We start from the raw sequence: 24,923 nt of genomic DNA, 5'->3' as shown, positions 1-24,923 counted from the left end.
CCCTGGATATGACCTTAAACTATATCCAGTGGTGAGGCCCTAGCTTGCGGGCTTTGGGGAGTGTGGAGCCACCATTTAATTGCCATCACTCCCGGAGTGGTAGTACCTGTTAGGGTCCCAACTATGGGTTAAATAGAAACCAACTTGAAAACAACAAATATATTCTATTAAAAAATCTTTCTTCAAAATCTTTGGATTTGGCATTAAATAACTTGAAAAGGGTTGATATGCTGTAAAACAAAAACAACCAAACCAACCAATTCTCTATTCATTTCTTCACATGTATTTATTTATTTATGTAAATAAATCTACATTCTCTCACTATCACATATCGCTATGTTTCGTTTTCGCTTGTGGCCCTTTGCTTCTCAATCACCCACCATTTAATTCATTAAACAACATGGAGAATGAGATCCCAATTACATAAACAGGCCATCCTGTCCTCCACAATATCGTCCGAAACATTGCAAGTAGCACTCAGGATGAGAACAAAAGTCTGAATAATCCAAATAATACGTATAAAGCTGACATTATTATATTATTTCGTTATTAAGAATCTTTAAATCTCTTTCAGGGGAGCTGGCCAGGAGGTTGGTCGATCATGTATTATGATGGAGTTTAAGGGGAAAAAAATTATGGTAAGTTTTGTAATTGTTTTCGTTGATTGTTTTATTGGTTGAAGGTTTTTCTCGTGATGTATTCCCTCCATCAATATCCAGTGAGTAACATCACCAAATTTAGACGCTATTGGTTGATCACTCAGTACTTCGCTGTTACTCTGGCAAAAAATTATGTAAACTGATCAAGTATTATTTTTATAAAGAAAATCATTTTTAAGTGATTAATGGGAATTCATAGGCATTACAACATAAAATAAATCCTGCAAGTTTGTATTATGTTGAGTTGTATCTCTTCTTTTTTTTATTTATTTATTTTTTTTTTTTTTATATATAAATGGTGGACAGGACAGCCACTTTCGAGTAGTTTGTTAAAGGTTTTCAAAATGATGGATAAAGTATTAACACTATTATATTTTATTTCTTTGTTTTTTTTATGAATTATTTCTTAAAAATAAATAAAAAGGTTAATTTTAATTTATTCTTCCTTATTTATTTCTTGCAAAATGTATGAATGTTAATTTTCTCCCCTTATCTTTGGTTTTAGTTGGATTGTGGCATCCATCCTGGACTTAATGGATTTGCATCCTTGCCTTTTTTGGATTTGGTTGAAGTGGAAGAAGTCGACCTTCTCTTAGTTAGTCAGTAAGTAATTCCTTTTTTTTTTTCTTTCTTTCTTTTTTGCATCCCATTTTTTTTTTTTTTTTTCGCATTCCATTTTTTTTTTTTCTTTTTTGCATCCCATTTTTTTTTTCTTTTTTGCATCCCATTTTTTTTTTTTTTCGCATTCCATTTTTTTTTCTGCATTCCATTTTTTATTTTTGTATGTAAATAATTTCAACATATTTTGGATATTTGTTTCTGACTGAATATCCAGTTGTAGATAGGTTTTCATGACTTGTACATATCTGCCTTTTGTCAATTGCTCAAATGTCTGCTCTCTTTAGAACAATCATAGTTTGTTTAAAGCAAAAATTTGCAACTGGATGCCTTTCCTAACACCATGGGCTTTTTTCTGCATCACATAGTGCTGGAAGTTTTCAATCGGTGTTGTTTTTGCTCAACACTGCTGGGGAGCCATGAGATAAAATACTGTTTTCTTTTTAAATCCCTGAAACAGTTTTTCATAAAAAAACTGATAATCTCCACAATTATGTCAAGATTAGCATGAATTCTTACTTACTAATACGGTGTTTGCAAAAGATTAAATTTACAAGCAAAGGTGATTTCCAATGAAGGACTTTAGACAAAATTAAATCACTTTGTGTGTGTGTGTGAGTTCCTTCCTCATAGTTTTTGAAACGGCATAGCCTATTTTTTTGCAAATTTCACACAAAGGTAATTTATATTTCTACCAGTGTTATTAGAGATGTTTTGTACAGAAATTCATCTGATAAATATCGAAAAAATCCAATCCTAAAAATAGTCTTTTTTTTCTTATAGATAAGAGAATTTTTACAGGGTAATATTTTGCGTTGCACGAGTCAAGGGAGATAATTCTCAACAAATCACTTCTTCTTAAAAAAAAAAGAACTTCTGTCATCTGGAGATATAGCTTAGTGGTAAAGTATTTGGCTACAGATTAAATGATCCCCTGTTCAAGCCCATGTGTACCTCACTATTTTATTTTAATTTTTTCTTATTAATGATTTCGACTTGGGATAAAATATGAAGTACCATTTTAAATCGCTACAAATCATTTCTTTTGCATATTTTAAAATTAATCATTAATCAGAAGTGACTTTTCCAGGGCATTCATTGTCAAACCCAAATACCAGCTGACGTGATATTGTACACAAACACAGGCGGTATTTGATGAACAACATTATCATTATTATTTTTTAATTTTTTTTGCGAATAAGTTCACCGGACAAATTATCATAATATATAATAATCAATAGATCATTGATTCTATAATAATACATGCGCAATTTGCATAAATTAAAATATCATGTTTAAGCATGTTGTATGCCGGGGCAACACTCAGAATACAGCTAGTGTATATATATATATATATATATATAGTCATCAGCATACAGTACTGTTATGTTGTATCACAACTTACAAGTGCCGCTAAACTAGCACCTCTCCCAAGCCAAGGATTGAACCTAGAACCATCGTGTTGACAGCAGTTCTACCCATCAACCCACAGGAGTGGTGCTTGCAAATAACATCCACAAATGTCTATTTTAAACAAACATTCGTCCACCACTTTTATAGTGCTCAACCAGCTTGTTTACAAACAAACTTAATAATAAAGTAGCGGGTGAGATTATTTACGACCGTGCTCTACCCAAAGAGGGGGGGATCTTAAAATAATGACATAGAGATACCTAACTTTAGGTATTTATTATGCAGATTTCAACTTTTAAATCCTCAGACTGGCTCTAGCAGTAACCCAGGGATTTATCAAAGACAATGTTCCTTTCTAGTCTCTGAATACAATGTCACCATGATATACAGTACATAAACAATACAAACTAAATGGCATATAAGAAAAACATATCTTCATGTGATATGAGTACCCAACTAGCTAAAATGCTCATCTAAGCTGCTTTAGCAATTAACATATTAAAAAGTGATACTCCATGCATAGTTTTTTCACGAACCAAATAACAAATCAAACGTTATTTAGTTGCTCTTCTTATTTTTAAATACAAGTTTTTAAAAGATTCTTTAGACTTATATGAGATTCAAACGTGCGTTTCACAACTGTAAATAAATTTTAAGTCAAGCATATTGCATGCCTTGCTCATTTCTTTTCGGTCAACTAGTCGCATATTTCTATTTGCATAGAAAAAAACAAACTCCCAACACGCCATAATATTTTAATAGTATATCGATTCTAAATTAGATTATGAACAAAAAATCATCCACAATTACATTGTTTAAAAATGGTGGACCCTTAATTTAAGTCAAGGGAGATAAGTCAGTTTGTTATACTGAATTAGTGTCACAACTCTTCCACACTAAAAAATACAAGAAAACTTGATAATTCGATAAGTTCTATTTTTACTTGTAATTATTGTTCTACTGGACCATTTTTCGTAATTTTTGGAGTTTATACTAATTTCAACATGTAAGTATGTAATAATGTTTTCACCTGAAAGGCGTTGGTTTAAAAAGTCGCCAAAGTAAACAAGTACCCACATTTGCAATGGTTTCTGTTGGGACAGAGCTGTCTTATTGTACGATACTTGAAATAAATGGACGCATCAAACGTTTCTTTTAATGTTGAATGTTTTGTTTCTTTCCAGTTTCCACTTGGATCACTGCGGTGCCTTGCCATACTTTTTAGAAAAGACGGCTTTTAAAGGCAGATGTTTCATGACACATGCAACGAAGGCGATTTATCGATGGCTCCTCTCTGATTATGTCAAAGTCAGGTAAGCATTTTTTTTTACTTTTCACTCATTGCGGCTTAAAACAATTATTTTTTTAAAAGTCATCACTTGGGTTTACTTTTAACAGTTTCATAACTCTCACTATTCTTATTTTATCCTCACATGCCATGAGCAATGTTTCTGACAAAGTGGTAAAAATAGCTGTTTATGGGGTTTGAATCTATCTATATAACATATTGTTGGCTAGGTTTTGGTCTTGAAATAGTATTTTATTTTTACTTTTTTGTTTCTTACATAAAATGGCTTCATACCTTGTCTCAACTACAGACCTGAAATCACTCGAGGATAAAGGTCAATTAAATCAATAGATTGACAGTTGAATAGTAATCAATATGTTTAAAGAATTAGATGTTTTCACATATCATCGTCATCATATTCGGTTTAACAACCATTTTACAGACGGACATGTGTTGGATGACTTTTAGTAATTGGCTTTCAGGCTAACCTATCTTTGTTCGGGTCTTCATTTCTTCTTTCTCTCAAGTCCATTTTTATCGCAATCTTCCGTATTTTCTTTGGTCTTCCCTTGTGTACTCAGTCTACTACCTTAATTATTCTACATCAACTAACACGAGAACTCTCATCCATCCTTTCAATATGGCCATGCCATCTGCACACATCTCCCTATACTGTCCAGATTTAATCTTTGTCTGAGTCTGTCTTTAAGACTTGCATTATACATCTAGTGTATCATTCTCATATCAATTCTTGCCATGCAACACATATCCTCAATCTACCAGGTTTCACTTCAACACCATCACATGACGTACACATGCATGATAGTATCTTTCCTTGGTTGACAATGGTAACACTCTGCTGGTTAGTAATGGCAAAAGTTTATTGCATTTACTCCATCCATGCTTAATTCTAGCTCGCACACTAGCACCTGCTCTGCCGTGTGCTCCAGTGGTATCACCAAAGTAATAATATTTTTGAACAACCTCTACAATTTATTACCCACTTAAAACAGTAGTTGATCCAGAAACAGCAATCCTTCCCCCTTTGTCAGAAACGTCACTCATGAAGGTAAGGAAAAAAAGTTTGGGAGCAACTTGTAGTTTACTTTTTACTCTGCATAAATATGTGCTGTTATTTGAGGTAGCGTCACTTGGACAAGGTGCACCATTTCTCACAAAAGTCAGTGTAGGTTAGCCATCCTGAGAAGATTATATTTGGACCACAAATATTATGTGATTTTGAATATTAGTCATGGTTTACTTATAGGGAAAAGTAGCCTCATGCCAGCTTGCCCTGACAAACCCCTGTACAGAGAAACTTTAGACACTCAAAGACAGTGTCTAGTTGTCATTCGCGTTCTCTCCAGTAGTCATTCGCGTTCTCTCCAGTAGACATTGTGAACATTCATGTGTACGTTCATTCCACAGACCGTAACTGTCTCACTCATTGTGCTGATTCAAAGTTGTTTAATTCAGTCAGTTCTGCAACCAAAACCATAAAAATTATTAGTAAAGATTTATTTTTCTCTTGTGGCTTAAAATGGTACTTATTTTTCTATGTCGAATAGCAGACTTACAAAATAAGATTTAAAAACATTTATACTTCTCTTCCCCTCCCCCTTTGTTAAGCCATGGTCATAAAACTGTTAGCAATGGACAGAGGCTACTAAGTTAATTAGAGAATGAATAAAACTTAGATATATCATGATAGCTAATACAGAACTCTGAAAGTGATACATGTTCATTCGCACAAATCTGAGACAGCACGTTCAGAACTACAAAACACAATGTGAAAGAAGATTGCTGGTACATCTCGGTGTGATTATGCAGAAGGTCTAATGTGAATGTATAATATATTATCACAGGTTTGGTCTGTTCATCCGCAGCACAGGGTGGTATTTAAGCATTACGGTGGGGCATGAACCATGAATTAATATGTAGGCAACAGAAGCAACTGTTATATTCTGGTGAGTAGACAGAAGATTTACTCCAAGCAGATCATAGACTCCAGAGGGAACAGGGTTATGGCAGGGAATATTTAGTATATATCTGATATTATGACGCTGCCTGACCAAAGCAGAATATAAGTCTAATCAACATGATCCTTGAGCTAAGAACCCTGAAAATCACCTTCTCAGTGTCCTACTGAGATAGCTGGCTCTAACTACCTCACCTCTCCCATCTTGTGGAATCTTTTCACCTCTGATGTAAAAAAAAAAACGGGACTTGGGGGCATTAGCCAAAAGGGAAACCGAAAGCAAAATTTTGTAACCGATAAAAATAAGATTGACACATGCTGGGCACGAACTCGCATAATGTAAGTTATCAAGCAAACGCCTTATCAATGGGCCTATGAAAACATGTTATAACATCACAAATTTAGCTATTTAAAATGAAAGAACATAATGATGATTAGTGCATAAGAAATAAATTTTGGACAATGGCGGTGGTGTGAGGGGAAAAGAAGTTATAAAAATGCCCAGTCGTTAAAATAAAAACACACTTGTTATAAAATCACAAATTTAGCTATTTAAAACAGAATAACATAACGACGCATGTGCGGTTTGCAAATCACATTGAATGCAAGGTTTTTATCTAACATCCCCTTCCAGCAAAACAACATTTCTACACAAAATAATCAATAATTCTTTTCTAATTTTTCAATATCTTTTGCCCGAGATATCGCTCTTTCTAACAACGCCGTGTTTGTGCCTGTTCGATGTGGATGACAAAAGTTTTTAGCAGACATACAAATACAGACGTTTGCCCTTTATATAACAGACTATTGGGGGGTACCCGGCGTTGCTCGAGTGTTAGTAGGTGTGTGTGATCGGTCGGAGGTGGGGGTGTGTTAATGAAAACCCAAGAATAAGCGAAGTAAAAAAAAAAGAAAACAGAGAAACGAACGTTAAAACTTATCTGACAAATAAAGCTGGGGGGGGGGGGTAGTCAAAACAAAAAAAAAACTAACGTAAGGCAAATGAAGTTAAATGTAAAAATCGGAAAAAGAAAACAAAAAACGAATGTTAAAACTGCTTTAAATAATCTGAAAAATAAAAACCAAAAAAAAGAATACATGAAAAATGGCTTAAATAAGCCTGTTTCAATATTAAAATTTAAAAAATTGGTGGGTACCTGGGTGTTTCTGTGTGTGTGTGGTGGGTTGGGGGGTGTTAATGAAACCCTAAGAATAAGCGAAGTAAAAAAAAAAAAAACAGAAAAACGAATGTTACGTAAAAAATGGCTTAAATAACCCATTTTCAATATTTAAATTTAAAAAATCGAAAAAAAAAAAAACAGAAAAAAAGACATCTCACACCACGATTCGAACCCAAACCGTTTAGATAATGACCCAACGCTCTACCCAACTGAGCTAACACGACGTACATGAAATTGTGTCAGTTCTTCAAGTATTTAAACTAAATCAGGTCATGACGCATGTGTAGAACCGATCTCGTCATGAGAGGACGGTTTTTGCTGACCCTCCTCCTGTAGAAAAGTGCTGATTTCAGGGTGAAAAAATTAACGTTTTTGGCCAATTTTTCGATATTTGTCAGGCGAAGGATGGGACTTTCATATGATACCAAGTTTGTGAATTTTTGTTCTGTTTGAAAGTTTTTAGCAGACATGCAAACACACAAACGTACACACATTTTTGCTTTTATATATATACACTAGCGGGGGGTACCCGGCGTTGCCCAGGTGTTTGGAGGTGTGCGTGGTTTTGGGTAAATCAAAACTCCAGGGGGAGGGGTTAAAATAATAAAAAAAAAGTTTTGGTAGGTGAGTATGAGGATCGAACCGAACCCTTGAGGCAAAGTTGGAAATTAAAGTGTGAAAAAAAATCGTGCGACATTAACCACTGGGCCACCGCGACATACTAACAGAAACACGTTTGAATTTATTTATTTAAGTATTAAAAACAGAATTGACACGTGACCGCAATAAAAGTTAACTCTACTGCTTCTATTTGACCTCGTTAATGAGGTCATAGAAGTAGCGGACTTAACTTTTGCTGCGGGACATTTTGGGTTTGTTTACCCAACTTTGACTGTTGTTTTTTTTTTCCCCAAGATGTTGGGGGGAAGGGAAACCAGCTCCCCATTGTCCAGATTGAATTGCAATTGTTTGGCCCCACATTGATCAAAACTGATTGCTTCTGGACGTTTCCCGGCACGATGCCAAGAACAGTGTTAGCTTTGAATTAGTTTCGCTTTTTATACGAAAAGGTCCAATCAACACGTGAGAAGCCAAAATAGCAATAATTTTGTAAAAGTCGCTGTAAGTAAATCTAGACGCTACGCGCTTTCCAAAATCGTAGATATTATTATCTAGGGGGTATATAAACAGTTTTAAGCAATAGTAACCTCCCTCCCCCGAGAATGGTGGCGAAAAAAGCCCTTGTGAGACATACATAAAATGATCACACGCATTTTCCCTTTTTTATATATATATATAGAAGAAGATGATGTCTAGGAATTACCATTAATCGCTTAGCAGTGATCTTCATTAAAATAAACTACTTGATTAAATCACGTAATGTGTGATGTTTGGAATATATGATATTTTTGTTTCATCCTAGGTACATACATCATACTGATTTTTAAAATTATTTTTGTTTTTTTGACATAAGGGGAAATTCTAGATAAGAACCAAATATTGTTTTTGTGCTCTTTCTCGTTGCAGTAACATTGCCACAGAAGACATGTTGTACACAGAAAAGGATATTGAAAACAGTATGGATAAAATTGAAACGATCAACTTTCATCAGGTTAGACACTTTTTGATTATATTTTCCTCTTGATATATATATCTATACTCGTATAATTTCGGTTTTCTTTTGTGTGTATCGATATTCATATTAAAAACCCTCTTTTCTATTTATTTCAAAAGAAAATACAATTTTCTTATATCTTGGTCGTGGAATTGCATTCACTAGCAAACGATCTAGCTAATTTGCATATTCTTTTAAACATTGATTTTAATTAATTCCCTATTAGTTGCTTCGGTTTTTTAATGGGATAATCATCTTTAGTTAACTATTACCTGTAATTATATTCATGCAGATATTCTATATGATTTATACTTGCATAATATTTAAAAAAGTTTATAGTGAACACAAAATTGTTTCCATATATATTTATGTATACGTATATATTTTTGTTAAACAAATCTATCCATCTATACTCCTATAAATTCGTTTTTCTTTTGTGTGCATTGGTATTCATATTAAAAACCCTCTTTCCTATTTATTTAAAAAGAAAATACAATTTTCTTATATATGGGTTCTGGAATTGCATTCACTAGCAAAAGATTTAGCTAATTTGCATATTCTTTTAAACATTCATTTTAATTAATTCCTTATTAGTTTTTTTCGGTTTTCTTATGGGATGATCATCTTTAGTTAACTATTACGTGTAATTATATTCATTCAGATATTCTACATGATTTATACTTGCATAATATTTGCATAAAATCTTTACATTAAACAAAAAATTGTTTCCATATATATTTATGTATACGTATATATTTTTTAAAAATACATTAGTCTATCTATATATCTGTGAAAGTGTCTGTCTGTCTGTGTACATTTCCCTACGCAATAACTCTCTCAATTTTAAGTCTACAGACTCAAAATTTGATATACAGTGTACTGAGATTTGGAAAAATCTTTGTGATCGGTTTTCGACCAGAAATATGGCTGTTAAGGGGTCAAAGTTCAACGATTTTACCTTTTAGAATTCTACCAAACTCCTCCGACAATTTTGGGTCTAAACACTTGAAATTTAAGATATAGGTTCCTTGAACATGGATCTAACTTAATAACTTGATTAGAGTCCTAAACTATAAATGTTAAGGGGCCATAATAGGGGTCAAAGTTAAAAAAAAATTACCGTTTTTTTTTTTGTTTTTTTTTTTTTTTGCTCAGCATACACCTCAACAACGCCGGGCACCCATGCTAGTACTCTTATAAATCCAGTTTATAAGTATTTTTTCTTTTTTTTCCTTTATTTTCTGTGTTTTACTTATTTGCTTCGGCACTTACCCTGGAGCGATTGGCTTGACAATAGCAGATACAAAAGTTAGCCAGTCATGGTTTCAGCAGCAAGCCATATAGAGGCGAGGGCCCAGGATTAGTTTGGTATTCTGTTTCATTGTTCTGAGTCCTGTGTTCAGCTGACCTCCACATCGTTTTTTTTTTTCCAACTTTGAGCAGGGGCTGTTTTGATGACTGGATGAAATCATCTGAATGACTATGGAGAACGTGAAAAACAAGCTTGTCACAGAAAGGATATATTGCAGTGAGAACGAACAAGATTTGAGATTAACAATGGACACAAAAAATTCAGTAACGTCAAATGTGCATTTATTTTTATGTTTATATATAAATAAATGTATATCCATCTTGTCACACCAACATTCATCTTGGCCTTCAGGCCAAGATCAAAGTGTAGTATCTGTTCTTCAGATGCTACACTTCAATTTCTTGTTCTCTGTCAGTGGAGGAGAAATCCTTCACGACTGAGACAATTTTTATTTTTGTTCCTTTTCTCCACATTAAAAAACGACCCTGGTGTCTAATTTTGTCCCATGGGGAGGCATTGTAAATAGAAACAATGGACACAAAGGATGTTATGCAAACAGTAGTGATCGAACACCTTTCATGAGTCACTTGTTCTGATCAGCCAGTTTTCACAGCCATAAAATAGAATGGTGCAGATGTGTTTGCATTCCACACAAATTTCTTAACCTCCACTCTCCTTCAAGTCCATCTTTTTTAGATTTGGACATCTTTATGTCAAACTCAATAACTATATGGAATTTCAAGCTGAACCCTTTGAACTGTTTTCATTTCATCAGCCATGACTAGGTAGAAATATTAATTAGCATGTTATTTGTAGTTATTATAAGTGGAAATAACATCTTGGATGAGAATAATTGTTTGAACAATCCAAATTATCAATCCTCAAAAATTCTTAAACATGAACTTTTTAAAAACTATTTTGTAATAGTTTAAGGCTAGGTAAAGATAATGAAGTTTGTGTCAGAGGTGAAGCAGATGTGATTTGTTCTCTCGTATTTTTTTGTCTTCATTAAACTAAACATAGCCAATATTTAAATCCCTTACACCTAACAACTCTGTTTCAACATTCATAATGATGAGTTAATTAATTTAGCAGTGAATTCTCTATGTACAAACATATAATATGCAGAATACAGGCTTTTTTTATTTTCAAGATAGGATTTTCAACTTAAATTTATATCCACTAAACTTATTTTATTTTGACTTTCTGGTTTTTTTTTGTTTTTTTGTTTTTTTGCATATTCAATTCATTTCCAGTTTAAGTTTAAAATTTGCATAAAAAAACAGTTTTTACTTTGAAATACTTCTTTTTTAGAAATGGTTTTATTTGTAATGAAATAAGTTACAATCAAAATCTGATTTTTAGCCGTTATTTAGAAATTTTTTTATTTTTCAGAACTTCTGGGATTAATATATTTAAAAGTTTAAAAAAATTTTAAAGTAAAGACTTTTTTTTAATGTAAAATTTTCAAATATATACTTTTTGTATAAAACCTTTCTGAATATAAATCATTGAAAATAAAGAAAAAATTTTATGATGTATGCGCCCGTTATGGAATGAAATTCTCATTAAAAAATTGCTTTATTTTATCTCCTAGGTTTTTTGGGTTTTTTTTTTTCTTTTTTTTTTTTTTTACAGAGGAAAATCAAATTTTAGTCAGCCCCATCATTATGCAACCATCTTGGCAATTTCAGCTAGGAAGAAGAGGTAGGCAGGGGAGATAACTTCATCCAATTCTTGAAGTTTGTCAAAATGCACATGAAGTTCTAATAATTTTGTTAATAATTTTGTTAATAATTTGGAAACGATTTTTAAAGAAAACAAAATGGAAAGAAAAAAGGAATATCTGAAATTATTCAAAACTGTAAAAATATCACATCAAATCATGGAAAACTTCATGAATTAGATGGAATTATCTCCTTTGGCACTTCTCTTTTTAGCTGAAATTGCTAAGATAGCTGCATCGCGATGGATCTCACTAAACTTTGATTTTCCCTTGTAAAAAAAAAAAAATTGAATAACTTCTTTTCATACAAACTTAATTCCATAGTGGGCACATAGATTCTTCTTTGTCTTCGTTTTTTTAATATCTTTGCTGAATTGTGTAAGCACTTATAGATTTTCAGGGGTTGTTTCTTAATATTGAGGGAAAAATCTTTTATCTTTTGTATTTAATATAATGATTGTTAATGTTTTCATTGCTTTACATTACAAGAAAAACCTTTTGAAAATTATTTTAAAGACTTTCAATCGTCCAATTAACATCTTAACAGAGATTAACAAGAGATTTTATATCTCCCCTCTCCCTTCCCCCCCCCCAAAAAAAATTATTAACAAAAAAAGTTGCTTGACAAAAGTTTGCTTATTTATATCTTCGAAATAAATGTTCATCTTTAAGGAAAAAAAAAAGCACATATTGTTTTTAACTTTTCATTAAGAAGATTTGAATAGTTAAATGCATAACAATATTTAAAAAAAAAAAAAAAAAACTTTTTATTCCCCAAGGAAAAAGATGTAAATGGCATAAAGTTTTGGTGTTACACTGCTGGCCATGTTTTAGGAGCAGCTATGTTCATGATTGAAATTGCTGGTGTCAAGGTAAGTCAGATCTTTATAAGCTTGCTATATATGACTAAAAAAAACAACAAAAAAAACTACTAATGACAAAGAAATTGATTTAATTTTATATATTAGAAAATTGAGAAAATAAATACCAACAGAATTGCTATTTTATTCAATTTTGCAAAAATAAATTTCGAAATAGATGAATCTAAATTTTTGGTAATAATCTTTCATAATCGGTTGATCTCATTTCTTTATAAGCGTGTGAAAGGTGATAATGTACGTACAAGCAAAGATACAAGTTTGTGTGTGTGCGTGCAGCATGACTGACGTATTTCTTTATTTTACTTTTAACAGGTCTTGTATACCGGTGATTTCTCTCGGCAAGAAGATCGTCATTTGATGGCTGCTGAAATTCCTTCAGTACGACCAGATGTGGTCATCATCGTAAGTATAATAAACGTCCATATACAGCAATAGTAAATCTTGCACTGCTGCATAAATAGAATACCTGATATTCTATTTCATCACGATTAGCAATATGTGGGTAGAGAATTACAATTCATGGAGTGTTATTCAAATTCACTGTATTACGTTAGTAATGTCATAAGTGTTGGAAAGGCAAAGACAAAAAGCAATGGGAGATAAAGACATTTCATTTGTTAATAGTTGGTCTACAACAAGCTATAAAGTGAATAAATGAAACAACTAAGGCATAAGATTATTACAGACTAGCGATGGGGGTGGGGCAATATAGCCTTGACTGGTCAAAAGTACACAGATATATTTAATTCATGCAGATTCTGTATTTATTATTACAGAACCAATTATTGAATATTATCTATCTATATATATATATATATATATATTAGTATTGAGATGATTAATCAGGAATCTGAAAAATCGGAGCTTTTGGGGGTATTGGAATCGGTATCGAAATCACAAAAATTTGTGCCAAATTTCCGATACCAAAATCGATTTTTTTCAATATTTTTCAAACTTAATTTTCCATTGCCTGTACTGATGACAAATGTTTATTATTTTTAAACTATTAGTAAAACTAAACTCTATAGATCATAATAACATCAAAATAAGATGTAATTTTTTTCTATTTGCATAAAATAAACAAAACAAAACTTAAAACTTCGACAATTCACTGGATAAACTCTATAAGAATGCAGTTTATTTACAAGGTATTGAAAAAATTGTTTAAATTAAAGAAATATTTTGTCCAGAAAAAATATCAAGCATTATTGCTAATTAAATAAAAATAGAATATGAATGAGTTGTTTTTTTAATCTTTAATTTATCTATTTTATGCGTTTATGCTTTTGCCCAGTTGGGTTTTGTTTGGTAGGTTTTTGTCTGCTCTCTCACTCAATATGACAAGGATTGGACAAAACATTGAATTGAATTTGAAATAAATTTGTGAATTTTAATGCTTTCATATGAAAAACTTTTAGCATTAAATTTTCTATGATTCTGCCATTATCATTTACTTTATGCTTAGACTTAGGGATTGCTAGGTGTTAGATGCCATCTGAAGCTTGATCAAATGTTCAAGTATTTTTTCGCATCTACTTGCCAAATGTCTAGATCACACTTCTCAGAGTTTACAGTTCAAACGAATGGGCAAGTTTTATTTTCTTGGAGCTGCTTTTTCTGACCACCGTGTCCTCTGAAATTGTTAATGTTTTATTATTTTAATGTCTTTCTCTAAAAATATGTTAAAACTATACATGAATATCTCTCTATAAATTTATCAAAATCTTGGATAAAATACATAAAAGGAAAACATTTACATGTTTGCCAAATTAAAAAAGAAATTATATCGACATTTAAAAGTACCCTTTCCCCCCCCCAATCGTAGTCTACTTTTTGGGGTAATATTTGTGAACCCACTAAAAACTAAATTATTTTGGAATTTAGAATGGAGGGTTAGTAGTGCATGTGAATTTAAGGCAATTATTGAATAAATATCCATTGAAAATAGCTTGTTGTCCAATAGTCTTTTTAAAAAGCGGCTACACCTCCCCCAAAATTATATTTTAAAAAATATCTTAAAATGTTAAGTGTTCTTTAAAACCAAATAAAATCAATTTTATAAAAATTGATTTTATTTGGTTTTAAAGAACACTTAACATTTTTATGAAAACGCTTCGTACTACTGTTCTCATGTTGAGTGTTCCTATTTACTTGCCTTTCCTAGAGGGTAAAGTTAGACGCAAGGTTGTTTCTTTTAATGCGGGGAATATCCAGCTCCAAAAAAAAGGGGTACTCTGGGTCTGAACAAAAATAAAAATTGCTTCAGTCTAGGATTTCTCTTTCATTGAACGGGGAGAGAATAGGTGAAGTGTAGTACCAGAACAGATACTACACTTTGTTAATGTTTCGATTGATGTAACCTCCGACCGAAATTCTGTGCAGATTCTCGAGTTCAACAGAAAAATTCCTGAATTCGAAAAGACAAGACAGAACAATTTGTTTATTTTTTTTGTTTTAATTGGATTGAGAAGTGGGGCCCTCTTCTTAAAACAATATCTCCCGCAAGAACTGTTCTAAAATTTATTTTCAATCGATATTTATTCCAGAATTACCCTTTTTTACAAGCTGGCCAAAATAGGCGTTTTTCTGTTGCCCTTTTTTCCGTTGCCCTTTCTTCCATTGCCCTTTTTCTGTTGCTCAATTTTCCTAAATTCATAAATTTAACGTAAAATGATCACCTGTTTCCAAGCCATTCTAATTGTTTTAAAGCAGTTAACTAAATTTTTTACCACTGATCCCAAAGCCCAATCGGCAAAATCATAAAACCACAAGTAATCGCTTTATTTTTTGTATTATCGCTCAGACTTAGAGTTAGTAGTAAGGAGGGGTCGTTTCTTTTATGTTCTTTTGACAATGAAATATTTTATACTACAGTTTGAACATGAACATGGCCAAAATTAAAAGCAAACAAAATCCGTTACCTGTTCTTAAAATACTGTCTGGCTCAAAAGAGGTGATCATTTTACATTAAATTTATATGTGAAACTGTTTTTCAGATTGCCTACATGCAATAGCCAAAACAATGGTGAATCAAATTTTTCTTTTTACAACAAAAGTTATAATTGCAATTGGCAAACAATGAAAACGGGGGGGGGGGGGGGGAGACGCTAATAATTTCATGAGAATACAGTATTTACATGTACCGTTTTACACGTAACTGTTAAAACCACCTGTCATGAATATTGCCATGCCGTAGCTGGCCTTATCTCCCTGGTGATAACACTGCTTTGTGTTGTTGATTTTGTTAGTGAACAATCAAGGAAAATAAAAGAAGAGGAAGACCAAGGTGATAGGATTAGTGATCACAGATCGGATGCCATGGAGGCTACGTATGGTTTAGAAAAGATCCCCAGGAGAATCAGGAACCTTATAAGATTGGGGGTGAGAGTCAAGGTTATTTAATTTTTCTTTTCAAATTGTAAAAAAAAAAAAAAAAAAAAAATGACTTCATTTAATTACAGCTGTTAAAATAAATAAAAAAATTTCCTGTAAACACTCATAAATATAAAAAATAAATATGAAACGATTTACTTAGGAATTTAAGGTACGGCAGTTAACCAAAAACATAATGCTTTTTCTATTAGAGATAAATTATGTGCGTTTATTTGGGGGGAATGTCTACTTTTTTTAAGCGATTACGCATGGTTTTACAATGTTGTCAATCAGACTTAAGTTAGTGGTAAACAATTTAGTTAACATCCATAAAGAATTAGAATGGCCCAGAAATGATGATTATTTTATGTTAAGTTTATATTTGAAACTGAGCTCCCACTCTAAATACTAAAATGATTGCTTTTCTTTCCGTCAAGTTTTTTAAGGGTTTCACACGTAATCACCTATAGAATTAACGTTTCATTTTGGAATGGTGATTTCGCTGAGAGTGTTAATCTACAATTATTATTATTGGCCCACAATGAGCTTTCATGCAGGTCATCAAAGATCTCTCCTTGAAAACAGCCTGTGGTGTTCCCTGGAAGCTGAGTAAAGGTTTCTAGTACTCTCCACCTCTTTCGATACAATTTGCTAATAAATTTGCATTATCACAACAGCTGTTTGCCATTGATTTCTCGTTGGCAGCAGCTATTGGTCTTCACTGGAATTTGAGTGGCAATAAGCCTCCCCATGGTCCCAGTTGCATCTCGGTTTTGTTTTTTTACAGCAAAGCAAATCAATTTGATAACCAACCAATTTTTTATAATCAAAATAAAATTTTCACTTCATTCATAGAGAGGAGGCACTGAATAGTTAACAAAACCCACGCCTTCTCCATATTAAAAATGGTTTTCTAAATAGTAACATTATTATTTAGAAATTAATTTGTAAAAATATGAGGAAGCGTTGTTAAATATTTTTTTCTTACATCATTTTCTTATTTTGCCTTCCAATCGTCGACTATTTTCAACTGTTTATGAAAACTTTCAAGTATCATGTAGCATGCTAACAACGAACTGATACAATCTGGCTTGTTTTAAAATCAAAATAAATCTTTTGTAGTCTTACAATTTTTAATCAATTACAAGGAAAACATTTCAGAAAAAATATACGCAGAAATTACCAGGGCTTATGTAATAATTTTAAAATTTACAAAAAACAACAAATCTCTAATTAAATATTTATAAATTTGAAAAGAATCAGAATCGTATCAGAAATTTAGAACGGAATCTGTAATTGTATCGGAATCAGAAAAAAATTTTGGAATCGTCCCATCACTAAAATATATATATATATATATATATATATATATATATATATGTTAATAATTTACTTGAAATGTTAATCAGTTAGTATTTATCAATCATAATGGATAAAAAAATTTTTTTTTTTAAGGGTAAAAAGTCTAAGCACAATGAATATCTTTTGTGATTTATATATCTATAGTGATATATATATATATATATTAGTAATTGGACAATTACAATCAAAAGTAAAAATTCTTTCTCGTTCAGCAGCCAGGAGCAAAAAAGATGAAGTGCAGTATTAGAAATATAGTACACTCTGCTCTTAACCAAAAGGCCAAGGAGTGTTTAAATCAAATATTTCTTGTTGTTTGGTTTCCCTGTTTTTATATATATATATAAATTTGTTTGTTTTCCAGGAATCAACTTATGGTACACACATCCACGAAAAAAGAGAAGATCGAGAAGCTAGGTTTACTGGTTTGGTTCACGATATCGTCAGCCGAGGTGGCCGGTGTCTGATTCCTGTCTTTGCTCTTGGGCGAGCTCAAGAACTTCTCCTGATTTTAGGTCAGTGTGGCACTTGTTTCTCCATAATCAAGTCGGTCTCCTTTGCAGAATATCGGAGATTATTGTAATGTGTCATTGTCATATTTGGTTTAACATATTTTTTACCTATGTTGAAATTGATATGCAAATTAACCTATCTCCTGCTGAGTCTTTATTTATTCCATTTTCTCTCAAATCCATCCTCATCATTTCTGTTCATATCTTTCTTGGCTTCATCTAACAACTGACTCTGCTGTCACAACTGTTCTACATCTACTTGCCCAAGAAGTCTCATCTTTTTAATCTGACCAAAGAAACAGAGGACCTGGGTGTGACCTCAAAAGACATCCAGTGATAAAGCCCCATTTGAGAGCTGTGGGGAATGGGTGTTGCCCTTTAGTTACCATTGCTCTCAGGTTCACTTTTGTCTAGACTTTGGTAAAGAATTTGGTGCTACTAGATTAGGCTTACTGGCTTAAATTGCACCAAACATTGATGTTATTATTTTTTTCCTCCTTTACAAAATGGTCCTGGATATGACCTAAAACTATGTCCGATGGTGAGGCCCCCACCTTGCGGGCCTTGGGAGTGTGGAGCCACCCTTTAATTGCCATTGCTCCCAGGTCCACTCTGACCCTGAGTGGTAGTACCTGTTAGGGTCCCAACTATGGGTTAAATAGAATCTGACTTGAAAAAAAATATACTCCATTAAAAATCATTCCTCAAAATAACTAGATTCGGCATTAAATAACCTGAAAAAGGTTGATATGCCGTAAAACAAAAACAACCAACCTTTACAAAACTCAATCATGTTCTGCAAAGTCAAAAACAAAAACGGTATTTTTCTTAAAAAACAAACAAACCAAATACCATAAAAATTATTTGAAAATATAAAGAACTTGAATAAAATCTTTTTTTTTTTCAAAATTACCTGATTCTGCATTAAATTGCCTAAAAAAAAGTGTTGATATGACATTAAACAAAACAACCAAACCAAACTCCACGAATAAATACTTGAAGATGTAAAGAACTAGAAGTATAAAAACATTTTCCAAAATTACCGGATTTGGCATTAAGTTACCTGAAAAGGGGTTGCTATGCTGTTAAACAGAAACAACCAACCAATCAACAAAGAAACAGATCTCTTGCATGCATTTTCCTCTGCTGCCTGCATTTGACTCTTCCTCTGAGGTCATCAGATCTAAGATAGCATGTTTAAGACTCGCATTACGCATCAATCATGTCATTTCTCTACATGCAACACGTCCTTAAACCTTATTGACTGGATTTCACTTTTCTACATCATCACACCATTCATACGTACCTGATAGTTGACCCTCTACAATGGTAGTACCAACATGTGGACAGCCTTAAGTTCTCATCCATCGTCATTGTGTTTTGTTTTGGTTTTTTTTTTTTTGGTTTTTATGGAAATTGCTTCAAACGCCACCTGATGTAAGTAACTCACAAGAACGAAAAACGATTATCACAAAAACAGGAGATGCTTATTAGTAGACCGTTGCTATAGGTAGGAGGAATACAGTCAGCAGGGAGAGAGTTTTGCAAGCCTGCAGTTCTCGGAAATAAACTACTGGAATAGGAAGCTGTATTGCAATGAGGTATAAAAACAGTGAATTAGAGTCAAATGAGCTGGAACAAAGAAAGCAGGGAATATTGAGACCTGTCTAGACTGCAACTAGAAATAAGAGAGAAAGAAACACAGATGTCACTATCCATTGAGTCAACAACACAAGACTTCAGTTGTGTACCACATCCAGAAATGTTGTGTCCTGAAATTAAAGAATTGGTCCACCGAGGTTCTATATTAAGATGTTATTAACGATGCGTCTTTGAGATATACGCTTCAAATGTATTTTCTTTTTTATTATTGTATAGACTTTATTTATTGATAGATATTTCGGTAAAACTTGCGGAGAATACTCTGTTTTACGGTTGTTGTAAAAATGGAATAGAAATTGAAATTTTGTTCCATTTTAAATTCGGTACATTTTTATATTATGTCCAATTCATATCCGAAATGTCAACTTTTATAGGTTTTTGGGTATGCTGACAAGGTTGATGGGGGGGGGGGGTCTATTCCGAAAGGCGTTCTTAACATGGGGAGGTGGGGGGGGGGTCTATTCCGAAAGGTGTTCTTAACATGGGGAGGTGGGGGGAGGTCTATTCCGAAAGGTATTCTTAACATGGGGAGATTAGAGTGTTTATTCATTGTAAGCTATACCCAAAAACCTATGGCAGTCGATATTTTCCATGTGAACGGGTAGTTGGACTTATGTAAAAAAAAAAAAATGCCAAAAACGTATACCAAATTGATTTTTTACATTTAAAAATTGTTTTGTTTTTGTTAATAAAATTTTTTTTTATAAAAAGAAATCTTTCGTTTATATATATATAAAAAGTATGATTGTTGAAAGTTATTCTTTCGATTACTTTTGTTTGTTTTTGGGGCGGAGGCACAAAAAAAAAAAAAATTAAAAACAGAATGAAACTTAACTTTCCATTCCATTTTTACAACACCCGTAAAACAGTGTTCTCTGCAAGTTTTATCAATATTTAATTAATGGAAATGTATTTAATTATTCCCCTTCAGATGAATATTGGTCCAATCATCCTGAATTGCATGAAACACCAATCTATTATGCTTCTTCGTTGGCCAAGAAATGTATGAGCGTCTATCAGACTTACATCAATGCAATGAATGACAAGATTCGACGACAGATTACCATCAGCAATCCATTTGTCTTCAAACACATATCCAATTTAAAAGTAAGTTTCACACTTATTCTGTTTTTTTAATAGTTAAATATTTCAGTAATATTATGAAAAATGCCTTTAAAGTCTGTGTTAATGAAATCAATATAACTCAGAAAAAAAAATAATTCTGTACTTTCACCTAACAATTTAATAAACAAAAGATGCAGTAAAAATTGAATTTAACTTGAAAATCAGATCAAAAAATAACACAATTCGTAATCTTAAAAAGAATCTATTACGTTCATTTAACATTTACACAATAGAATCCTCATACAAACAATTTGAGTTTTATTTTTGTATTTCTTTCTATAAGTTTTTATGAATAAACGTTAATATACATGCATTATATAAGTATTTAAACAAAGAGATACATTTGAACCAAAACTTAAAACCACCATTTTGTTTTTAGTTTTCATTGGTAAGCAAGATTTCTTTTATCCAATTAGGATGTAGCTAGGGTTTTCATCATCCAATCAGAATGTGGCTAGGTTTTATCTTATCAGCGACACCAATTTTTTTTTTTTGATATGTGATACAGATGGAACATACATTGTTTTGATTTTGACACCAAAAAATTCAGTAGAAAAATGAAAAAAATAAAAAAGTATAATCAAACAATTTGATTTTATTTTTTAACAATGTATGCTCAAATGAAAGAATGCTGCATAAATACATACATACACATATATATATGTATATTATTTTCTGTACCTACACCAATCGGTTTTCTATTTTGTATCTTTTTTATAAACAGAGCATGGAACACTTTGATGATATCGGACCTTCAGTGGTGTTGGCCAGCCCCGGTATGATGCAGAGCGGTCTCTCACGGGAATTATTTGAAAGTTGGTGTGTAGACAAGCGAAATGGGGTGATTATTGCTGGTTATTGCGTAGAAGGAACTCTGGCCAAGGTATATCACAAGCTCTTAACTAATTTTTAAGATGTGACAAAACTATAACTACAGTAGAACTCCAGGATACAGTTTTTTTCAGATTACGATGTGGAATACAATGTTTTTCCAGACCCTGATTACAGTATTTGCCCCGCCTTACGATGTTATTTATGTTGTTATTTGATAATATACATATGTGTATTATATACTGTACTGTATTTTGTTACTAATTATATACTGTACTGTATTTTGTATTATATACTGTACTGTATTTTGTTACTAATTTTTTAATGCCATATCCTGAGGTTCTACTGTATATTTCTTTGTTTTTTTCCTTAGTACACCAAAAAGATTAAGAAAGAGAGTCATCTCCTTTGTACTTGCGGTGTTTGAATGTATGTATGTATATATGGTACGAATGAAAAATTGTTTACTTCTTGCTTACCCTTTATATAATAAATAAATTGATGTAGTAGTAATAATAATATCTCTCTATATATATAAAATGAACTCATTTTGACCTTAATAGGATTGAAAATCAAGACATTTCATGCAAATGTAATATGCACAAACTGCAGCACATTATCTGAGGTGTGTTATAGGCCTGTTACCTATCCACTTCCTCGATAATCGTGGATTCCTATATTTTTCTGCTGAGAGTTCACGGCCAAAATTGGTTAAAATCAATTGACGTTGTAAAATCTTTTCTCTCTAATAAATTCTTCTTACCCCCGCTACCACTTGCGTTGCGGATCTGTTCGCAAGGGACAGTACAAAGAAACACCGGTCTGGGTTCGTAGTTGCTTAAAAAAATGGAATGGCATTTTAACGTTCCTTTTCGTTCGATGTTTTCTACTGGGTGAAATGCATCATTGGATTTAAGCGAATCGAAGGGTTATTTTTGCCTTTTTTTTTTTTTTTTTTTTTCTCGCTGTTTTCCGGTTTTTGTTTTTCAGAACATGTCCATCATCTTTTCCCCTGATTTATGCTTTCTGTTTTCCCAATTTCTTTTTCAAAGAAGTTTTACGTTTGTTTGCTGTTTTTGCTTTTGCCGATTTTTTTACAGAAGTTTAACATCGTTTTTATTTTTGTTTGGATATTATGCACCCCCCCCCTCCAAACAACTGGGCAACGCCGGGTACCCCTGCTAGTAATAATAGATAAATAGTTGAAAAAAATATTGTCCATTTGTTGTTAATGCATAAATATAACAATCTGTGTTAAAATTTATTTTTAAACCATTTCATTTAATTAATTTAATGACAAAAAAAAATAATGCATTAATAAAATGAATTTTAATTTCACAAAAGTCTCAAGTTAAAAAAAAGTTTGGATAAAACCAGCATTTTAGTTTCTTGAACCATGTGACCATCAGCTTTTTAATTAGAGAGATATTTTTTTAGAAGAGAAGTAAGGCAGATGTGTGAAATATAGACGTAAAAATCACCAGCCATTTTTCTTTTTTTCAGTCGTATCTTAAATTTTCAAATTATTGTCTTATCATGAATGCAGAACAAAATTCTTATTTAGTCTTTGAACTCTCACATAGCTCTTCATGTTCCCATACCATAATTATGTTGCTAACTTGTGAATGATTGTATTTTTCAGCATGTGTTATCCGAACCTGATGAAATTGTAACGATGAATGGACAAAAATTGGCCCTAAAATCTTCTGTCGATTACATCTCATTCTCGGCCCATACAGATTACCAACAAACCAGTGAATTCTTACGAGCCTTAAAACCTCCGCATGTTGTGAGTAACTGTTTATCGTTTTTTTTTTTTTATATTTGACATTTTTTCTTGTTTAATCTATTATTAGTCTGAACTACATCTTTCTTTACAAATCTTATAAGTGTGACATGACCTTTCTATTCTTCTTTCTCGCCTTTCCTTTCACTCATACTCTCTCTTCCTTTTTCTCTCTTCCTTTCTCTCTCTCCCACGTCTCTCTTCCTTTCTCTCTCTCCCACGTCTCTCTTCCTTTCTCTCTCTCCCACGTCTCTCTTCCTTTCTCTCTCTCCCTCGTCTCTCCCTCCCTTATCTCTCTCTCTTCGTCTCTCTCTCCCTTTCTCTCTCATTGTTTCTCTCTGTTTTCTCTCTCATTGTCTCTCTCTCTCTCTCATTGTCTCTCTCTCCGGTTCTCTCTCTCTCTCATTGCCTCTTTTTCTCTCTGTCTCTTACTTATTGCCTTTCTCTACCTCTATCTTATTACCTCTATTGTTGCGTTTTACCTCTTCAACTTATTTTTAGACCAAAAGGACAAGTACCGTTTGCAGCTATAGAAATAATTGTAAAAAAACTAAACTAAGAAAAAATTATTTTTGGGAAAACAGATTGTAATGTTTGAACAAGTCACACAGTTTACATAAAAAAAACAAAACATTTTAATTCCAGTTACACAACTGGACAAAAATCATTCTGTAAAATCTTGGGTCATTAACTAGTCCTGTGATATATTAAAAGTAGAGGAAAAATAGTTTTCCTATTTCAAAACACTAAATACTTTTATTTTCTATTTCCCATCAGTAAATACTTTTATTTTCTATTTCCCAACACTAAATACCTTTATTTTCTATTTCCTAACACTAAATACTTTTATTTTCTATTTCCTAACACTAAATACTTTTATTTTCTATTTCCTAACACTAAATACTTTTATTTTCTATTTCCTTACACTAAATACTTTTATTTTCTATTTCCTAACACTAAATACTTTTATTCCTATTTCCTAACACTAAATACTTTTATGTTCTATTTCCTAACACTAAATCCTTTTATTTTCTATTTCCCAACACTAAATCCTTTTATTTTCTATTTCCCAACACTAAATCCTTTTATTTTCTATTTCCCAACACTAAATCCTTTTATTTTCTATTTCCTTACACTAAATACTTTTATGTTCTATTTCCTAACACTAAATCCTTTTATTTTCTATTTCCCAACACTAAATCCTTTTATTTTCTATTTCCCAACACTAAATCCTTTTATTTTCTATTTCCTTACACTAAATCCTTTTATTTTCTATTTCCTTACACTAAATCCTTTTATTTTCTATTTCCTTACACTAAATACTTTTATGTTCTATTTCCTAACACTAAATCCTTTTATTTTCTATTTCCCAACACTAAATCCTTTTATTTTCTATTTCCTTACACTAAATACTTTTATGTTCTATTTCCTTACACTAAATACTTTTATGTTCTATTTCCTAACACTAAATACTTTTATTCCTATTTCCTAACACTAAATACTTTTATTTTCTATTTCTCGGAAACATGTGTGTCGATTCAATGATATTGTTCGTGGCATGTCAATTCGGCAGTATTGTTTGGAATTGCGTGGATTAATTTGTTC

At 32.2% G+C, this 24,923-nt stretch overlaps 1 protein-coding gene across 1 annotated transcript in view; it reads left to right on the top strand.

Moving 5' to 3' along the window:
• LOC145252752 (cleavage and polyadenylation specificity factor subunit 3-like) overlaps window positions 1–24,923 on the top strand; it is a 155,614-nt gene that overhangs the window by 5,989 nt on the left and 124,702 nt on the right. The window contains exons 2-11 of the mRNA XM_080112637.1: window positions 575–638; window positions 1,165–1,262; window positions 3,875–4,003; window positions 8,665–8,749; window positions 12,570–12,662; window positions 12,984–13,073; window positions 17,767–17,917; window positions 20,508–20,683; window positions 21,426–21,584; window positions 23,175–23,321. Coding sequence (XP_079968763.1) covers window positions 575–638; window positions 1,165–1,262; window positions 3,875–4,003; window positions 8,665–8,749; window positions 12,570–12,662; window positions 12,984–13,073; window positions 17,767–17,917; window positions 20,508–20,683; window positions 21,426–21,584; window positions 23,175–23,321 — 1,192 coding nt within the window. The remainder of the gene's footprint in view (window positions 1–574; window positions 639–1,164; window positions 1,263–3,874; window positions 4,004–8,664; window positions 8,750–12,569; window positions 12,663–12,983; window positions 13,074–17,766; window positions 17,918–20,507; window positions 20,684–21,425; window positions 21,585–23,174; window positions 23,322–24,923) is intronic.

This window comes from Euprymna scolopes, chromosome 29 (assembly GCF_053919585.1).
Source record: "Euprymna scolopes isolate OS-2025 chromosome 29, ASM5391958v1, whole genome shotgun sequence".
Lineage (NCBI taxonomy): Eukaryota > Metazoa > Mollusca > Cephalopoda > Sepiida > Sepiolidae > Euprymna > Euprymna scolopes.
Note: the sequence above shows the minus strand (reverse complement) of the source record. Positions and strands in the feature narration are given on the sequence as shown.